Raw genomic sequence first — 19,873 nt, 5'->3', positions numbered from 1 at the left:
TCGTAGATATATGGATAGCGTACGTCTTGGAGGTTGAAACGTGCATAGTTGCTTCGTTTCCGCGGGAGTCGAAGGTGCGAGCCTCGGTCTCGTCAACAGCCGTGTCCAGTCGAATTGCAGGGAACTGCTCTCCTTTACAGAGCGCGGCTGTATGCGCGGTCTATCTGTCAGAGAACCGGACCGACGTCTCTCCGAGGGCGCCTAGAAGATATGCATGTAAAACTGAGTCTAGGGTTCTATGTACTCGGGAATAATGGAGACGCTTCTCTGCTTCACTGCCTATGGCGCGCCGTCCTCGCGGCCTCCGTTCGAAGAAAAGAAGGTCACCCTCTAACGCAACTGTCTTTTGGAGTTTTCAGAATCCTGGCATTCTCAAGCAGGCAGCGCGTGCACACCCCCTCCGGCCAAAGAAGCGCCTCCCACCACGCTGTCCTCCCGTCGCCGTCTTCATCTATCTGCGTTTCCCGTGCATGCCAGAGTGTATCTACAGTGAGAGACGGAGAGACCAGTTGCACGCACCGATGTCTTTCAAGCGAGGCCTCGCCTGCGGAGCGAGAGCGGCAGACACCCCTCAGGGCTATCTGCCTCCGCAGTGCATCCAGCAAATGGAGTGCTTTTTCTTTTTATAGCAGAAACCGAGATTGCGCGAGATGTCTTTGGTCGTGTGTTTATTGCGACGTCGACGCATGCAAATTCCACTGTCTCCCCTGTTTCTTCTCTCTCCGTCCCCCCAGCGCACGCAGCACGTGAGGCAGGAACCGCAGGGGACCGGCTGCTCGGCAAAAAAGGCGCTTAGGACACTCAAGCGGCAGCACAGCGGGTGAGGAAAGGCGCGGCAAAAAGCTATGACAATTCTTATTGCTATTCCGACAGGTACGAAAATCTTCAACTGGTTAGGCGCGGTGGAGCACACTGTTTCACTCGATAGTCCACGCCGGATACGGCAGTCAGGAAGATTGCGAAACGAAGGCAGACCTCGAGAGGGAGGAACCGGAGATCGCGGCAAACCAGAATTGAGACCGTCGCTCCATTTCTGCTCCCCAAAGAGAGAGGGAAAGGTCGAGCGGATCGCAACCTACGGAGGGACAAACCCCCCCCCCCGCGTCGCTCGGTGCCGTTTCCGATCCTTGGCGTTTTCTATCCCGTTTCCCTGCACTGTTTCTTCTCGGACTCCAGCACTTCTCTGGGCTTTCTTCCTAGTGAATTTCGCGCCTCTGGCGCACACAGTCACGTGAGTGTTCGCGCCTTCAACACATTCGCCCACTGAAAGCAGACAACAGCCGTCTCGAGCCCGAGGAGGAGCAGCACAACTGTAACGGCCGCAGGGACGACTGTGGGGGAGAGTTCGCAGATTCTGAAGGAAAAGAGACAGGCGCCACGCGCGCTTGCAGTGAGCGTGAAACTGTCAAGAACGCAATGTGGGCCACGCCCAAGGCGGCGGAGGAGGAAGCAAACTTGCGAAACGAACACGGGACAGACGTCCAGGCCGCTTTAGAAGGCGCGGTGCGAATAAAGAGAGACAAGCGGAGACGTGAGAAAGCCGACGAAGAAAGAGAGAAGCGGGGAGGAAAAGAGACGCCGAGAAATGGTGGCTAAGAGAGACCCAGCGAGACAGGGAGAGGCAGGGAGAGGAAGGACGAGACATAAAACGAGAGCGGGGGTAGGGAGGAACGGCCAGAAGGCGCGAAAGCGAAACGAAAAGCAGGAAGAAGAGACGAAAACACAGAGCCTATACACACACACGCGGACAGACGTCGGGGAACAGCACGAAGAAGCAAGATTGAAGCGAGAGAAAACAGAGAGGCCACACACACAAAAACCCGGCCCTGGACCGAGCAGCCGCACCAGACAGTTTGCTGTGTCTCTCGCCTCACTTGGTTTCGTCGTTCAAAGAAAAAAGCAGCCTCTCGCTGCATAGAGGGTCCACGCACTCGTTCGTCGACGAAACATACGTCTGTTCCCCCCTGAAACAAAAGAGAGACAATGTCCAGAGTTCGTCACTTTCGTAGTGGCCTCTGTTCGTGGCCTTTTCTTCAGGTCCGTTTCCACCCTCTCTGGTCTCATTTGCACCCGTACAAAACCTCTTCAGCGCTTGGAGGCAAACCGACATCAGATCCCATGCGTCCCTTGCTGTTTGCGGAGGGATAAGAGCACACGTTCAAACTTCTCAATTTGTAGCTACACTGTAAATGCCACAAACGATCCATTCGTATCTACCTATACAAATAGATGTACATATATATATATATATATATAGATAGATAGATAGATAGATAGATAGATAGATAGATATAGATATGTATCCGCCGATCTTCTCCTTCGACTGAGAAAAAGCTCTACGCTGTTCCTCCACTACTGGTTGTCTCAGCCAGGTCAGTCTTCTCTGTTATCCGCTTCCCCCACGCGTTTTCTCCTATTCGCTTCCCCCACACGTTCTCTCCCGAATCTTCCCTCTGCCTCGTTACTGGTCTCTCTCCGTTCGCTCTTGCGTCCTCCCGGTCTGTTCCTGGTCGGGACTTCGTGGCCTTCTGGACGCTGTGTCTCGCATATGCGTCTCCGGTTTTCCACGTTTCTTGCGCCTTCCTCTGTAGGAATGACTCTTCTCGCGGTCCTATGCGCATTCGCCGATCGCTCTGATCTTCTCTCCCGAGTTCTCCTCCCTTTCGTCTCTCGTCCTTTCTCCGTTTCCCGCATTTCCACTCCCCTTTCTCTCCCTTTTCCCACATTGTCTCCCGCGTCTTTTCGTTTCGTTCTCTCAAAATGAAGAACGCACCTGCACGCCGCCTGGGCTGCGCACGCTTCGTTGGAGGAAGGCAGCGGAAGCGTTTTAGGGAGGAGCCCCACACGCCAACCCTTCTGGTCCACAATGAAGTGGAACGCGGCGACGGCTGAAAGGACGCCCAGGAAAAAGACCAGACAGCGAACTGCGGAAACCCGAGGTACCGATTTTCGGCGCAGTCCAGCGCGTTCAGTGTGTGTCGCTCCCCCCCCGCCCCCTCCCCGGGGTCTTCTGTCTCCTGAAGCAGTCCGTTCGCCCCTTCCACGCTTCTCTGCACCCATACCCCCGCTGCTCGCGCGCCACGTCTTCCCCCGCCTCTTCTCGACAGTGCGCCCCGCAGTCGGTCCCCCCCCAACTCCTCTTTCTTTTCGTGTGGCTCTTTCGCGCTGAGTGGTCTTCCCCGCCACTCTTTTTGCGTGGCCAGCCTCACCTCGCGTGCCGAGGCGCACCGTTCGTCCCTCTCTAGACAGGAGACTGTGGGGCTGCGGAACGACGCACAGAGCCTCGCCGGGTCCCGCCTCGGGACTCGACACGGCCAGCTGTTCGAGCGGCAGCTCCACGCGGGGGGCAGGTGTCTCCGTTTGCACCTGCGGCGAGTCCCCGCGGTCGAAGACGACGCCGGTGGTGTCGCGCAGCGAGAAGGAGAGAACTGGGAGCGGCGGCCTCGCCGCAGCCTCGCGACTTTCTTTTGGGTGCGCTCTCCCGCCTCGAAGCGGGCACATCCGCCGAAAGACGCTCCCCTCAGCTGCGACCGAAGCGGCGAGGGCGTGTGCAGGCACGAAGGAAGAGAAGTCGTCGTCCAGCGTACACAGCGGACTCGTCTCGTTCAGTGCGGGCCTCATCCACGCCCGCATGCTCAGCCACAGAGGCCGAGGGACGACTAGACACTCGGAGCTGCAAGAGACAGGCGCAGCGGAGGCGGCAACGCGCGAAACGCGTCAGACGACGCGAGGACGAAGTTGACACAGAAAAGTGAAAGCCGCCGAGAGAAACAGAGAGAGGACTGCAGAGAGGCACGCGCAGATGTGTGGTGCGACCAGGCTGAGAGAGAGCAGAGGGCCGACACTTTTTGGACTTGTGCCGACTGAAGCTCTCGCGGCACGTGACAAAGAAACCAGGTACATACCGTGCGATGGCTCTTGCCGGATCTCTTCCCGAGCGAGATCAAAGGGCGGAGTCCGAGCTGTGGGCAGATGCGCGAGAGGCATGCAATCCCCCCATCAGAGAACAATGTGACCGCGCCTCGCTCGTCAACATGCACTGACCTGAGGTCGACGGTCACCATCCAATCCTTCATGTGCGAGTTGTCCATCAGGCTGTGCCCGCAGAGCTGCCAGTCGTAGGAGACAAAGTGTGCGACGGAGTCCGCCCACACATTGCCCGTTTGAATTCGCTGGCCCCAAATGATATCTTCCCCTCCGATTCTCTTGTCGAGTTTCTTGTTCCCTGACGCTTCACCTCCCTTCTCGTCTCTCTGCTCCGGCGCCTCGCGCTTCCTTTCGAACGTCTCCCCCTGTCCGGCGACACCCCTGAGTCCCTCCTCTCTCCCCTCTCTCTCTCCGGCGCTCTCGGTTTTCTCTGTTTCGTTCTCGCCGTCGGTCTTTGCTTCGCCTCGCTCTTCTGCTGTCCACGCTGGTCCGGTCCACCTTCCCGCTTCGTCGTAAGTCGCGAAGCCTTTGAGCTTCCCGCCTGCGTCTGCGCCGGGGGCGGAGCCGCCCACTTCCGTTCGGTCTTCTTCCAGAACGCCCAAGTGGAGAAAGGAGAGAGGCACGGAGGCCGGGGGAGCCGAGCGCGCAGGTGAGCTCCCCCAAGACATGCCGCCGCGTTCCCCGCCCCTCCGCGGAACGGCCTGTGCGGCCGACGAGGAAAAGGTGGTGTTGGAAGCAGGAAAGTTCAGGTCGAAAGCATACGACGTCACATTGAGGGCGTGAAGCGTTGAACTCCAGAGCGACGCATTGCGGCAACAAAACTCGGGGCCTGCAGAGACAGCAGAGAAAACGCGGAATCCGTTTTCTCTCCAAAAACCCCCAGGGGAGACCCCAGACAAAGGGGAGTTTCGCCCTTTTCCAACACGCAAACGCGACGCCCGAGAAAACGCGCCGCAGCTTCTCGTCCTTTCGAAAACGAAACTCGCAACGACGCCGACTCGGCTCTGTGCGGGCGCGTCTTCTTCCACGTCCCTTCTTTCGGTTTTCTCTATTCTTCGAATCCCCCACACACAGCCGCGTTCTCGCCCGAGCCGCCTGTTCCCCCTTTCTCTCCAAGCTTTGGTTCTCTCTGCTCTCGCTCGCCTTCGCCGCCTTCTCACCTGCAATGCCCCACACGCCGTCGAGCCCAGGGTAGGGATCGTAAAACGCAGACTTCCTGTCAGCCACGAGCTTGACTGGAAAGATGCTCGCCTCGTGGATGGGCGCGCGACTCTGCTCCGACGCAGCTTCCACTCTCCGCTCCGCGCCGCTCGGAACTTGCGGCGGTTTCCTGCCTTCGGGCTCGGCCGCTGACTCCCCAAACGCCGGCGGAGCGGGCGAATCTGCGGGCGTGGCGAGGTCGAGGCGAAGCAGGTCGAGGCCTTCGAGACGCAGCTCGGCGACGCGCACGCCGTCCGAGTGCTGAGAGAAGCTGAAGCGAAGGGAGGAAAGAAATGACGCGACCGCAACAACGCATTGGGAGAGAAGAACGGCGCGGACGACTCAGGCACCAGGCAGGACGCGAAGGGTTGGTGGGAACATGTCGAGAGTCAAAACTCCGAGAAAAACCCCAGATACGACGACTCTTTCCCCCCCCCCCCCCCTGTCGAGACGCCTGCTCTCAAACCGCGACCCACAGGGGGGGTCTTCCCTCTCGGGAATCCTCTTCAACAACAGTTCAGGTCCACAACTCCATCTTTCCACGCTCTCGTGTGCCCTCGCTCTCCTCTTGCACTCTCGTCTCTCTTCCTCGCTTCCTGGTCTTCTCCGTCCTCCTCGGCTCTGCTCTTCCCTGTCCTTCCGTCTCTGCCCACCCCCCCATCGCTTCGCGCATACTCCCCCGGGCGCACTCTCTTGTTTCCTCGTTGTGTTTTGTTCTTCGCCGCGAGTCTCTGTGTCTTTCGCCCACTCTCGTGCTTTCTGCTTTGCCTCGATCCCGGGCCCCGGGTTGGTGTTCGTCCTCACCGCTTGTGTGGCATCTGTCTCATTTTGTTCCCTTCCTCGCCCTCTTTCTTTCGCTTCCTTCCTCGTCCTCTTTCTCTTCCATCCTCTTGCCTCGCTTTTTCGTCGCTACGCTGCTGTCTTTTGTGTTTGGGAATGTTTCCCGCCCGTGCAACGGCATCAAGTGGTTCTTTCCGTGCTGTTTCCTCTGTACGCTTACGGGGCTGCTTGCGCTACGTCGGCGTCAGTCTCCGCGCGGCACTGGAAAGGGGCGTCGCTTAGAAAGTTGCAGGCCTGTCGGCGGTTGAGGCACCAGGCTGCGAGGCCGGAGCGTCGGGGATCGTAGCACTCGCGTTTCTGTCCGCCCTTGACTCGGGAGTTCCGCGTCTTCCCTCGGCTCCGCAGAAATGGCAGTGTTTTGAAGAGGATCTTTACAAAGTCTCCTTCCGGGCCCCGTGTCGCGTGGGCGGCAGCCTCTCCGTCCCGCTCTCGGGCTCTCCCGGCAGGCGCCGCCGCGGAGGACTCGACCCGCTTTGTCGACTCGGACAGCAGCTTTCGGTCGCTCGCCTTGGCACCCAGTGGGCTGCTTGAGGCCGAGCGCGGGAGACTGGGGGGCTGCGTGCACGCAGTGGAATTGGACAGAAAGAGGCGCACCCCTTCTGTCTGCGTGTCTAAAGCGAGAAGGAGAGTCTGGTTGCCGACTGAGATCGACTTGACGGCGGCGCGCGCTCCCACCATCTGGACGGGGATTCGATGAGAGGACTGGAGCGAAGCCCACACGCCGGAAGAAGAAGGCGCCGGAGACAGCGTGGACGAAGAGCGAGAAGGCAGAGACGAAGGGACAGAATCAGCAGAGACAGCGGACGACTCAGAGAGACGAGGCTCTTGAGAAACAGCGGAGGCCGGGGAAGGTGGGGAAAAGGAAGGAGGACGGCGAGAAGGCACCCGTTGAACAGGCGAAGACGCTCCATGTTCGCTGCCTCGAGTGTGGGAGGCGAAGGCAGCCTGGCCTGGAGGCGCGGCTCCCAGGCTTTCCTGCGGTATCGCCTCTGCTGAACTGCCGAGAAGGCAAACGAGTGAGCAGACGGAAACAAACAGACAGACTCGTGGAAGAAAACATGTCTCCCTCCCTCGCGTGATTCGTCTACATGTCTGAACTCGCCGGCCTTCGGAGGTGCCGGGGAACAGCTGCGAACGCATCTTCGGCTCTTCCGTGTCGTTCTCTCCTCTCTGCCTTCCTCTCAAGCATCTTGCTGCACAGGCGTCGAGACATCTTTCTTCTCGCGGAGAAGAAAATCCAGTGCGCGATTTGGCAGCCACTGGTACGTGCAGTGTCTCGGCATGTCTCTTCGCCTGCTCGCTCCTCTGTAATCTCGCGTCTCCCGTCAAATCTTTGACCACCTTCCCACCTTCCTGTCTCCCCTCCTGCCCTCCCCTCGGTTCTCTTCCCTCGCTCGCTGTCGCCTCTGTCCGTTTGCGTCCTGTGCCTCTCTTAGTGGCCGTCAACCGTCCCTCGCCCCTCGTCCCTTCCTCCCTGTCTCGCTCTCTTCTCTTTCGTTCGTTTTCTCGAAGGTCTCTAGGTGTCTTCTCGTGTGCCCACAAAAGGTGTAATTCCGCTGGAGTCAATAGCGCAGAAAAACTCGGTCGCAGTGGACGATGCGATGTGCGATGTGGCGAAGAACAGCCCGGACTCCCCATCTCCGGTGTGGAGACGGATACGGGCGGAGAAAAGGAAACCATTTGTACTCCTGCCTATCTGTTCCCGGGGCCTGCTAACGAAGACTCCACAGCCGCGCCCTTTTCAGGTGTACGTACACCGCCTTATCCGGCTCTACACACGGAGAGGCGGCAGCATTTCCTCGACGTCTTCCGCGTGCGCCTTTGGCGGGGCTCTAATGCATAAGACGTTAAAGGAAAGGAAACGGGGGAAATGTTAGAATGTGTTGAACGAAAACCAGGAACCGGCTTACACTCCGAGGTTCTTCTTCAGAGCACCTCTTGGCAGAGAAAGCGTATGGACACACATGTGCTAGTCGGTTTGTGTGCCAATAAGGAAGATGTTGTGAACCAACTCAACGGTCGTCGGGCAGCACGGAAATCTGTAAGGAGACAGAAGCAAAAACATGCGAGGACCAAGCTCAGAGGACGGCGTTGTAGAGGTCCACAGTGCGAAAGAAATATGCCTAAACGTTAACGTGGGGGAAGGCACACTTGTTGGAGTTCTAAGCACAGCGCTGGACACGCGTTTTAACGCCAGAGAAACGGAGGAACTTAGCTCCGACCTGCTGCCGCTGAGGCAATTGTGTCGCCAGAGTTTTACACCGCTCGTCCGATACAGAAAGAAAGAAAGAGTGAGACAGGCGCGTGTGCCGATGTGTGCCTCTCGGAAGAAACATTTCACATGGACAAAGAACAGACGGGCATGTGGCGAAGACAGTCGGGGAGCAAAGAAGATGTACGAATATCCTGACATTCACTCTTCAGTCTCCTTCCTGGTGTGCGTCTGTACGGAATACACGGATCGGATTCTTGTTTGCCTGGCACCGTTTTAGCAACTGGATGAACGCTGTCGCCGGGGAAGCGGCCCGAGACAAGAACGCCGTCCGAGCGGAGAGACAGCGAAAAACGACTCGCCGAAGCAAAAACGAGCCTGTCCACTAGCAGACGTGTGGTTCCACAAAAAAGAAATGCTGTTCTGTCCTCGTGGTGTGGCCTGCGTAGTCCCGTTGACTCATCTATCGTAGAATTGGGCATTTTTCAGCTTGCTTGTGTGAGGTACACCGGGGCAGGAATGGGCAAGAGAAAAGCGAGGAGGAAACGCGCGATCGTTTCCACAAGGGAAAAACGAAAAACACGCAGGCCTTGGCGAAAATGAAATTCGCCAAGTTTGTACCCTCAAAGGCCTTCTCCGCGCATCGGTTTTCCTCGTTTTTGCTACGAGTTCTCACGGCAACCAGCGACAGTGAATTTGCATCCGACCTGCCAATACCGACCACAGCGTCTCTTCGCTGCATGCGCTGGTAACGCATGTTGTCTTTCGGAGTGTTTCGTTCCGTAGCCAGCATCGATCCAGATCATCACAGATACCACTTGAATTCTCTTCTTATTTGATTAGAAAACTGGAGTGATCCCCTGTAAAGTGGACAACCACGAAGAAGTTATCCACTTTCATTATCGTCGATGACGGAGAGTTTACCTGTGACATGGCTCTATGCTAAGGAACTTCAGAGCTTCTTTGTTGCCTGTTCTCTGTCAGTTCCCTCCTTCATGCACTCCCACGTTTGATTGTTTCGCCCCGACACATTCTCTCACAGTCAACGGATAGTCACTCGCAGTCTTGCTCGACATAGCAAAGAAGACAAATGACCGGTGAATCAGTCCGTTCGTCAGTCACACGGGTGAAGTCGAGAAAGTCAATTCGTTTGCCACAGTTTCCACGGGGCTCTCTGTCTCGCGAGTTCAATCCGTTTGAAACACACAAACCAGCGCCGCTTCTCCGGTGTAGCTTCGAAGTGCACGGTAACGCATCAGCTGCGGGAGTAAAGGCAGATAATCGAAGATTCGACAGCCAACTCCGTGCTGACAAGTGCAAGGATACAACGGCACATTTACCGCCTCTTCATCGTGCATCGTATTTTTTTCGGCGAGCGCCGCGTTGCCGCGTAGAGGGACTGAGGAGAAACGCGTGTTTTCGGTTTTGTAGGGATACGTTGGGCTGACAAGTCAGGCCTCGAACGCACTAAGCATGACACACACAACCGACAGCTGTTTGTTGGATTCTTTCGGGGGCAGCTACGCCTACAGTGGAACTTTAGACGGACCTGTTAGTGTGTTGAAGCAAATGATCGCACCTTCTCGACAGAGATCCGACACTGGCCGTCTCTGACAATGCCGCGTTCTTCCCAGTAGTAGGTGCGTCGCTCGCTCCTTGACACACAGTGTCTGCTGGCAAGACCATATTTAATGTAATCTTACCTCGCAGAAAAAGCGACGGAAGGCCGTGTAGAAACTAGGAAAATTCAATTACTTTCTGTTCACGTGAAAGCGTTGATTCATTAGTGAGCCGTATCCTTTCTCTTAGTGTAAAAGCGTCCGTGTGACACATCCGTGCGGTTCCTCTGGGATGTGGTTCTTTCATCGCCAGCCCCGATCATCGCTCCCTTGAGGAAGGGTGATTCTTACGAGGATATTCTCGCGTGTGGCCATGAGCCGGAGGAATCACGGGGAGCTGGAACGTGGCAGAAAACGGAGGTCTCGAATGATCCACAACCGCGCTCGCAGGGGGTAGGCTTGGCGGAACTTCACTTTGCCCTTTTACGACAGGGAGGGCGACACAAAGAGACACTTTAACGTTGCGTCCAATTTGTGTGTACGTCATTTTGTGCAAAGAGAGATACAGTCTGCAGGGTGTCGCGCAGACGTTCTTCTCCGACCCAGTGGCATCACGTCCTGCGTGCGCTTCTCAAGTAGACAGGCGGAACGCGCTAGGGAGCGGAGACGGCAACGCAGTTAGAGTAGCAAATGAATAGACCGAACGAAAGCATGCCGACTGCACAGCTCCATAGTTTTGCCCCCGATGATTTGAATCCTTTGTGTACCCTCGACGCCCCCCTGGCTCAGAAATGAGCAATTGAGGATGGTGCTAACTACAACGGCTCCGATCGTGATTCGTGAAAACCCGTGTAGTCGAAAGATAGCCAAACCCAGAAGAACGAGAGAGAAGGACTGTGTCCCTGCGTTCAATTTAATGTGCAACAAGACCTTGTCAAAACCAAAGAACAATTGCGACAAGTGTGCTGGCCGAGTGCATCTCGTGGTGCTAGCGCCACAGAGAAACGGTCGGGCACTGGAGCATCTGAGTGATTGATTGTCCTTTTGGAAGCTTTTCCGGATGCATGTTCACTGAGTTACGAATGCTTCAAATGGTCCCAATCTACACGTGTCCCTGCGCCTGCTCTGGAGTCAACTGCATCCTCTCTTGTCTTGGGATGAGATGCCGACCCGAATGGGGTGATGGTACTTCCGTAGACCAAATGTAAGCATAGGGGAAATCGAACTGCCTCTTTCCTACTTTTTTCTTTTGCAGCGGCGTGCGGCCGACCTAAACACAGGTAATCGCTACACAAAGGGAAATTGACTCCAACGAAGGAGGCAGAACACCGCGACCGTTGCCTCCCGCCTGGAGGGTGCATGCAAGGCAAGGGGGCCGGGTGTCGCTTTGCGCCGCGTCGTGTGTCCTTCATAGTCTTTGTCGCTCGATTTCTGGTCTTTTGTCTCCCTCACACACATGCATTGCGTTCCTTTCCGATCTCTGCTAGAATGTATCTACTGATCTCGGTGTTTATGTCGTGCCTTTCGTAATTCAGCAAGGAAACAAAATTCCGAATGCACATCAGTGGAGCCTAGGACAAATCTCTCTTCCGCGTCGAGATTGCCTGATCGTTTGCAACTTCTCATCCTGCTCCTCAGATTTTCCTCCATCTTTCAATTCAACATGATATGTCCTCCCGGTTTCTGTTCCCTACGTCAAAACGACTTCTCCTGAGAGTTTCGTGCCTCGTGCAGTGTCATACCATCTGCCGTTCCCGGCATCTTGCTTATGTGTATCTACACTTTACGGCTCGCCGAGCTTGTCGTCGCCACAATCACTATTTGCGTTCTTCAGCTTTCCCTTTCGTGTTAGCGAGTGTGCTCTCGTTTGTGGGTATTTTGTTCGGCCGCCGTCCTGATCCTGGCGGGGTGTGCAGTCTCTGCATTGTGGCATCCACCGCAAGCGATCGTTTTTTAGCATGCACTATTCACCTGGTTGGCCGCAGGTCTTGCCGATAAAGACACGTCTGAGACACCACAGGAGGATCTGGGCGACGCGAAGGGGATTCTCTCGCCGTTCGCTCGTCTCTTCCTTGTCTGTACGGGATCTCGAGCCGGAGGTGACTTGTCAAGGCTGTTTTCGCATCGAAGGGGCGGAAGCGCTCCATACGACTTTGCCCGAAACACGGCCCAAGGACACGAAACCTTTCCCTGTTGCCCGTCTGCATATTCGTAGTCCGACCAGGCGTTTGGAAAGTTGCCTTTCCTCACTCTCGTGCCGCCCTGGCCTTTATCATCGAGGGCTTCTTTTCGAGTGTATCCCGACCCGGCAAGGGTATACTAGCGATATCGTGTCCCTCTTCTGTCAACACTTTGTATCAGAACCCATCGCGGACTGCTTTTTCGTATGTGGCTGAGGGGGGGAATTGCATTAAGCTAGGCTTGCCTGTGTGGATCTGCCACTGCGCATGCGGCACTGCTGGCAAATCGAGACTCTACTCGTAGCATATACTCACCAGAAAAAGGCAGTTTGTAGAAACCTAGGAATCCCATTTTAGAAAGACTATGTGACGGCCTCTGGGCGTTGGGTCGTCTTGCCCCACAGGGGCATACACACCTATTGGGAGTTTTGCTACGTCTGTCAAACCGATGCTTCTTCCGCTCCTCATGGCAGCCGACTTGGCCGCTGGCGAGGAAACTCGCTGCCTAGAAGCCCTTGAGCACTTGAAGCTGCAAGTCCAGCGGGACCTCGGCAAGTTTGGTACACGGCAGATTTTCTGCGCACGTCAGACTGGCGCCGCGGCTGAGACGAGTCAGGGGTCCACAACTGTGGACGATGGGAGAGGTAAGGGGAAGGGTGTCGACGGTGGCGGAAGAGGAAACGCGGAGAGAGAGAGTGGTTCCCCTTCTTCTCGGCCCGTGAGAACGCGAAGAGAGCAGCATCTCGAGGAAGTTTGGCGGTGTTCAGATCTCGGACCTGTCGGATGTCCCGACAGCTCGGTCGAAACCACGGAAGGCGGAAGGAGACTTGAACAAGATGACGTGCTGTCTTCCGTTTTGCGGAGACTCAAGCTGAGTTCCAGGTCGAGCGAGGAGCGTCAGAGTGGCCGAGACACGCGTTTCTGGTCTCAGTCCCCCACCCGTCGACCTGCGTCTCCGACGACACCGGAGACGAAAACGCATCCGAACTGCCCGACATGCGTGTCCTTGCAACGCGCGCTGTACAGACAGCGGGTCCAACGTGCCTGTCTGGAAATGGAGAGCCGAGACCTCTTGCAAGGTTTAGCGCGAGACCTTCGAACGGCGCGTGCTCGCGTGAGAGAGGTCGAGATGGCCAGAGCAAACGAGGTTGCAGCCCTAAATGCGGATCTCCTCGAGAAGGAAAAAGAGGTGGACGTTCTTCAGTCCCTGCTATCTCGAGCGCTGGAACGTGTCGACGAGGCTATGGCGCTTCTCCGTGCCAAGAACGTAGGGCCAGGCAGGTTGCGTGACCGAAATCTTTTTCGCTCTTGGCTTTAGGGACGGCGCAGAGATGCCCCTCTTTCTCTACTGGCTCACCGCTTCTGAACATCGAGGACCACGTCCCTTCTTGATCACCTGGCTGCCGCCACGGGTCCTTTCTGCGGTCTAGTATTCTGTCAAGTAGCGTGCGATCCCATGTCATGTGTGCTGGCCTTGCTTCACCATGTGAAGGAATGCCCGCTGCTGAGGTCTGCAGATGGGCCACTGATCCTCAAACGCGGAATGTCATGGCATCTTTGTGTCATGTTTCTCTTGCTGGACAAGCAAAGCGTAGTGCCAGGCACTTACAGTGGAGGTCGTAGGTCAGCAGCGTTTAAGGCAAAGCGGTTTTCGAGTCGTGCTCTCCTTGCTCTCTTTCCCTGTCCTGCTTGCCTTTTCTCTTGTTACCAGGTCGGACTACCAGTTAGACACGTTCTTCGTGACGAAGGAAAGGGAGCCGAGGAAACCCGCTGTGTGCCCCCTGAAAAGGAGAGTTTGGGGCCGGAATTGGGGACCGGGTCGCCAGTAAAGCCCCATGCAACGCAGCCTTTGACGGCCTTCGAATTGCGTCTGGGGCAAGTCGACGAGTTACTTGCACAGGAGAGAGAGAAAAGGAAAACAGGCACTGATCGCGACCAGACGAGCAAGTTTCCGTCTGATGTTTCACTGTTTGGCTCCGCCGAGCGGACAGGCGGACGCGTTTCAGGGCAGGAAGCATCAGAGCTGGGTCGAGCGCCGCCGGAAACCGGCAACACACAAAATACGGAATGCAGTCCAAGTCCAGAAAAGCAGGATAAAGCGAAAACGGGACAGGATCACGCCAGCCCTTTGCACGTGTCAGGAGAGCTAGTAGCAATCCAGGCGCAGTGGGAAGGTGTCTGTGGTCCTGGAGCTTCGACTGCGTGGCCCCACTCCTCGCGTGTGTTGGATACTGCCCAGGTGGCGGCGCGAGCTCAGCCCACGCCATTCGACGCGCCTGCCTTCGAGACTGCCCCCGGCTTGTCAGGTCACAGGGACTCTACCGGCTCTGTGCTCTTGACTCTGTCGCCACAGCTGCAGCAAATGCTGACGGAGGATCCGCATCTGGCGTCGGCAGCTCGCGGGGGGCTGTTTCTCGTTCACAACAGGTTGCCCTTTCTCAGCTGCGTGAATGGCGTGAAAAGAGACAGAAAGGCCATTGGTTTGAGTGTCGGGTCAGGGGCTGCGCGGCATCCTTGGGGAGAGTGTCAAAGGCCAGAAGAAGCAGCGGCAAAGCAGACAACCGCCGTCAGTGGCATTCAGTGCGAGGGCAGAAGCCCTCACGGAGGCAGGCGGTGCTCGCTGCTCTCGCAAGCGACTGCGGCTCGTGGGCGGCCTCGCTCAACAGGCACTACGACGGGCTTCGCCCCACCGGTTTCTTCCTCTTCTTCAGGGGTCTCATCAGTATGTTCTGCCTCAACTGCCCCCCCTGTGTATCTTCTGGCCTCTGTTGCAGGTACCGGGAGCTATACCAGTGACTCACCGATCCTGCGGCAGCTAGGTGAGGCAGGTGACCATGGGGACCAGAAACCGCAGCTGGCCCATGCATCCTTTCAGTGTCTCCAGCACGCTGCAAGGGCGACTCCTGGCACACTGTCTCTCGTGCACACACCGCAAATAGCACCAGAAACTGGGAGCCGCGACGGCGAGTTTCACGGTTGTGCGTCAGTGCACCAACCCGCTGCCTTTTCTCACAAACGAGTGCAGTCGGTGCACTGCGGTAGCCCCTTCCCCGACGCTGTTCTCACGCGTCATCCAGAAAGGACGGCTGACATCGTCCACTACTCGTCACATCCCCGCCAGCTGCCGGGAGTCTCTGCTGGGGCGTCCGCTGTCTCGCTCGCAGCCGGCGCGTTTCGTGCTGATCGCATGGAGCACCAGCAACCGCCACAAACACCGTGGATAGGAGCAAACCTACCTCTCTCTAAGCAACTTCGCTGTCAGACGCTACCGGTCGATTGTCTCCAACCCGGCTGTGTGAGGGGTGCCGGAGAACAAGAGCATCATGTGCGAGAAGCAGGCGGTCAGTTGAGTGGTACGCATGTAGGCTCTGGTCCAGCCGGCTTCTTGAATACCACGACTGAGAAAGGGAAGAGTAGGCAAAGCCACTCTAGCGGGGATCTGTGCAGCGCCACTCCGGCGACTTCAGCCCCAGCAGCAGTGTCTCTTTCAGCTACTTCGGTGGCGCCTGCGTTTCGGTCAGCCAGTGTCTCGCATTTGCACAGTTTGTCTCCTATCAGCTTCGGGAGTGAAGGCATTCTACAGTGGAGAGCAAAGCGGCCCGCCGCCCGTGAACTGCCTGCGGATGCCTTGCTGGAACTTAGCAGTGTTGGTAGCGAGTGCGGAGACACGGCCAATGGCTTCCATTAGCCGATCCATGATTGACCGTTGTGATTGAGTCTAGGAAACAGAAATGGTTTCACAAAGTGCTGACGTGGCCATTTGCCAGGAGTGGCATGGTTGGCGGGCAAATGCGACGTGCTCGTTCATGGTCACAAAGTGTCGAAACAGTAGAGTGGAAAAGAACACAGCTGCCTCAGTTTGCGATGGGGAGCTTTGTTGAGTTAGGCTGTACAGACGCACATCTTCGTCAAGAATTCGCGGAACACGCTCGCGTGTCTCTCTTGTCGGATCAGGCCTCCAGCAGCTGCACGCTGTGCCTGGTTGCCTGTGAGCCGAGCAACCTCACAAGAGCAATACGCCTGATTTGGATGCCATTCCGGCAATCCTACGGGTGCGTGGAAACGCTGTTGTGATGGAACGGTCACGTAGATGCTGACAAGTCTCTGGCCAAGTTGTCGAGCCATGTTTCTGTTCGTGTGAGCGGAACAGTGGAATTCCACTTGGTTCAACAAACCGAACCGAATGCAACGTGTGTTCGTAAACGATAGATTCGGGTGCGGCCTCGAGGCCAGTCGGAAGCGGCACACAACTCGAGGAAGAGCCACCAGGGTGGGAATTGTTTCGCGCAGAGTGTGCACCTGTGAAATCCGTAGGAATGGGCTATCCGACACTTGTTCACGCTTCTTCAGAAATATGAGCGACTTTCGTGCGGGTACTCGCGGCTTCCACGCCGCTCCGCTGAGGCGGACCGCCGGTCGGGTCCAGAGTGCTCTGCCCGACCTCACTGTCCATAGGCTTAGTTTCTCTCCACAAACGGGTTTTTGTCACCTTGCGATGTTCATGGCTGTGCTGAGGCGACCCCGGGTCAATCAGCTGGCGTCCAACGAAAGCTCCCTCAGTCGCAACAGAGTTGTTTCCCACTTCGAAACAGACGCAGCGGTCAGCCAAAAAACGCATCTTTGGCTGCTCCCTATCATGAGTCGCCGTGTGTCATGGCTTTGCACACACCATCAGTCGTCCTGTTGCATCATCTCTTCGCTTCACTTTGGTGGCAGTGATGGAGTCGTCGGCTGTACATCATTCATTCTCGCTTGTGCCGGTATGAAGCTGGACTAGTGATTTCCTACGAAAGGAAAGTCCACCCGCGGGTTATTCACAGTGCAACCGCAATGCAAGTCTCTCTAGGTCTACAAGGCAAAAGTTCGTGCCTCCCGGGATGCGTTTCCTCCTAAAGAACATACCCTTCTTCCTCACGCACAGCACAAGCATTCCGCTGGCTCATCTGATGTCTGTTGCCTGCTGCAGCTTGTGTCGTGTCGCACTGATATGTTTCTAGCTTAGTCGGCAGATGACTTCGACGCACCCAAGCAAAAAGGATGTTGTTAAGCAAAATTGTGGGGACTGGGAAATCGGTTTTTCAATTGGGGCTCCTAGTCGCAACCCCCAGTACACGGCCAACCAGAGCTGAGAGGCGGGTCTAAATCATTTATCTTTCAGCAGATCCGACAACTGTCGGCAATTCTGTTTCCCTTGGGGACCGCCATTGTCGAGAGCCCGTCCATGTTTCTTACGCGAGGTCAAGGAACTGAGGCCTTGTGACTGTATCTGGAATAATGGCGTTTTTAGCCTCCTCATAGTTGTTTAACGAGAGTAGGACATACTGGAGCCCTGGGCGCACAAGAGGAGGACTCGTCGTTAGTTACCGATTCAGCCGCAGGAGGAGCGACATCAGTCCATAGGTTCCTTTTTCCCGCCGTAGGCGGAGGTGGGTCAGAGAAAAGCGGCTGCCGTGTCAACACAACACCAAGGAACCTGACTGACTTTGCCACGCTGTGTTGTGGCAGCAAATGAAACAATGTGGAAGAAGAGCTCACGAGGCAAGAGGGTACCAAAAATCGCCCCCGAAATCTTTACCTGCTCTACAGTCTTCGTTGGAGATCTTTCCGTCCTTGTCGGTGTCGCACAGTTCAAAAACTGCGTCGATTTCTTTTGTTGTAAACATCCCCGCAGCTGGACCCTGCAGATTCACGGGAAACAAACTAGTACTTTGGATTAAGTCGCGTATAATGTCCTCCGTCACCAGGTTCGCAACCGTTTACTTTTGTTGAGAACGTGTCTGGTTGCGGGGCATTTGCCACAGGAAAACGAGTTTAACCACGCTCAAGGTCTCGGTGAGTGAGACGCATACGGAATTTTCTGAAAAAAGGACTATGATCCCGCCATCCCTCGTGTTCTGTCTGCAAGAGTTTTATGAACAAAGGGTGGATATGCTAATCTCTACCAGGTCAGAACAGGAATCCTAAATCGGGGGGGCATCCATTAGGCGCCCTGCCGCACAAGCCTAGGGCTTCGAAGTACATTTCAGCCACTGGGGAGGAAATATTTAGGAAACGCCTAAAATTTCTGCGCGCTAGTGATTTGGTTGTGGCCGTGCCTCTCCCGCGTCGAGCTCCCAGAAATATGGCAGAACTATCAACTGCGAGATGAAGTGCCTCACCTGCGCCTGGCGGCGCTGCAGTTCCTCCAGGAGAAACTGACGCACGTTTATTGGTTTGTAAAAACAGAGAGATGCGTATATATCCTGGATGTCATGCAAATGTAACACAAAATTATGTGTATAGAAATTGACTGCCCGCTTCTGCCAGCAGTCATACGCGTATCTCCCCTTTGTTCCAGGACAGCACCACCGAGGGGGAAATTGTGAAAACTGCGTCAAAGAGGCAGTGCAAGTTGTATTTTAGAAAATCTGCACAGGCGCCTACATATCGTTATAGACTGGCTACACAATGTTTGCCGCAGCACTGATTTGCTAGGCCGCTATGGGCGTCCGAGCAGAGTCGTTTGCTTTTCGGATGATCGAATCGAACTGTACGATTAAGGTATGTTGAGAAACATTTGCACCTCAGCCTCGCATATGCCCTGCGTTGTACTGTCCACTGCAGATGGCAGTTTATTATTTCCGTCACATTGTCTACTGGCGGTGAACGGGTTGTCCTTTTCCTCTATCATGTACCCAAATAGTGATAGCGCGGAGTTCCCAGAGGTCGGCAGGCGGCCAGTGGTGCCCTGTCTCCTCTGCAATAGCGCGGAGTTCCCAGAGGTCGGCAGGCTGCCAGTGGTGTCCTGTCTCCTCTGCAACATGAATATACATATGGTCTCTACACACCGGATGTCTGATCAGGTGGAGCAGTTCTTCAAACCGTAGTGTATTAGGAAAGACCATTATGTCGCCAGACGGGCATCTACACCAGAACGTGAACGTCTGCGATCATTATGAACAGGTGATTTATTGCCGGAAGATTCTATTTCTAACGGGATCTGGCTGCAGTAGATGACGCACTCTAAGAAGCTCGTCGATGCGATGTCTGGCGACATACTTCTCCGCCACCTGAAGGGCTTCTGCATTGAAACACTCAGGATCAAATTCAAGAAAGGGGTAGGATATATATGGGTGAGCTCAATTAATCACTCTGCACTTGACTTGGTATTGGAACGTATCGGACGTTTCGGTTGTCCTAGGCATCCGTCCAGCAAACTCTCTTACTGAGAGGACCTACGATAATGCTGTTCTGTAGCAGAAAGTGTCTGTGGCTTTGTGAAAGATTTGCACTTGGCATGTGCGCTTCGTACACCGTTTATCCTCACCTACGCTAACGTCTTCCATTTTCGGAGAAAATTCACCGGTTCGGCTGAAATATGTTTGTTTCTTCGTCGTCCGGCCGAAACAAACGGCGGCGCCCACATTCAAACACGGTACTTCTTGCGGAGACCAGGAATTCCCGATGAAGGAAACCACTCCAAACCTTCTCACCTGACGACAGTGAAGGTTTTTCTGGAGCTCGAGTTCAAATACCTGAGGGGCTGCTGGAACAAAACTAGTAGGTGTCTGGAGGACTAGAGAATTAGACTCCACGGTGACGCAGGATTTCTGAACAGGTTGCTGATGGATGCCGCTGCTATCATGTACCAATTTCTCGGTCCCGTTACCTAAGATAGTAGGGTTCTTCTGTACTCACGACGCGTTTCCTATGATATGAAAAACAGATACCAGATCTTTATTGTGCTATCATTAGACGGAAAGTTTTGGTGTCCCCAAGTGTTGGTTACTTTGCTTACACATGGAAGACCCAGAATCTCTACATCAGTCTGCTCCGGCAGAAACAAGATGGCGGGGAGTAGTTGACTGCAAAATTCGATGGACGAGACGAGACAGATGTTCTCCGAAAACGGGCGGTAGAATGAATCAGTAATCTTCAGCCAGTTGGTCACCAGCTTACTGCGACGACTTGTCGAT

General features: G+C 55.5%; 2 protein-coding genes across 2 annotated transcripts; one reads left to right on the top strand and one right to left on the bottom strand.

Annotated features, from left to right (window-relative positions):
* Nucleotides 1-1,227: 1,227 nt before the first annotated feature.
* On the bottom strand, nucleotides 1,228-7,933 carry NCLIV_049420 (Serine/threonine protein phosphatase, related; the record flags this gene model as incomplete). The annotated part of the gene is made up of 8 exons (XM_003884494.1): nucleotides 1,228-1,354; nucleotides 1,875-1,964; nucleotides 2,774-2,888; nucleotides 3,210-3,673; nucleotides 4,045-4,756; nucleotides 5,088-5,398; nucleotides 6,128-6,964; nucleotides 7,878-7,933. The coding sequence occupies 8 exons, from the start codon at nucleotides 7,931-7,933 to the stop codon at nucleotides 1,228-1,230; spliced, it is 2,712 nt and encodes a 903-aa protein (XP_003884543.1).
* Nucleotides 7,934-14,280: 6,347 nt separating this feature from the next.
* Nucleotides 14,281-15,606, top strand: NCLIV_049410 (conserved hypothetical protein; the record flags this gene model as incomplete). Its single annotated transcript, XM_003884493.1, has 1 exon — nucleotides 14,281-15,606. One exon carries the CDS (start codon nucleotides 14,281-14,283, stop codon nucleotides 15,604-15,606), a length of 1,326 nt encoding a protein of 441 aa, XP_003884542.1.
* Between the last annotated feature and the right edge of the window lie 4,267 nt (nucleotides 15,607-19,873).

This window comes from Neospora caninum, chromosome X (genome assembly GCF_000208865.1).
Source record: "Neospora caninum Liverpool complete genome, chromosome X".
Taxonomy (NCBI): domain Eukaryota; phylum Apicomplexa; class Conoidasida; order Eucoccidiorida; family Sarcocystidae; genus Neospora; species Neospora caninum.
The sequence above is the reverse complement of the archived record's forward strand: the minus strand, read 5'-3'. Positions and strand labels throughout refer to the sequence as shown.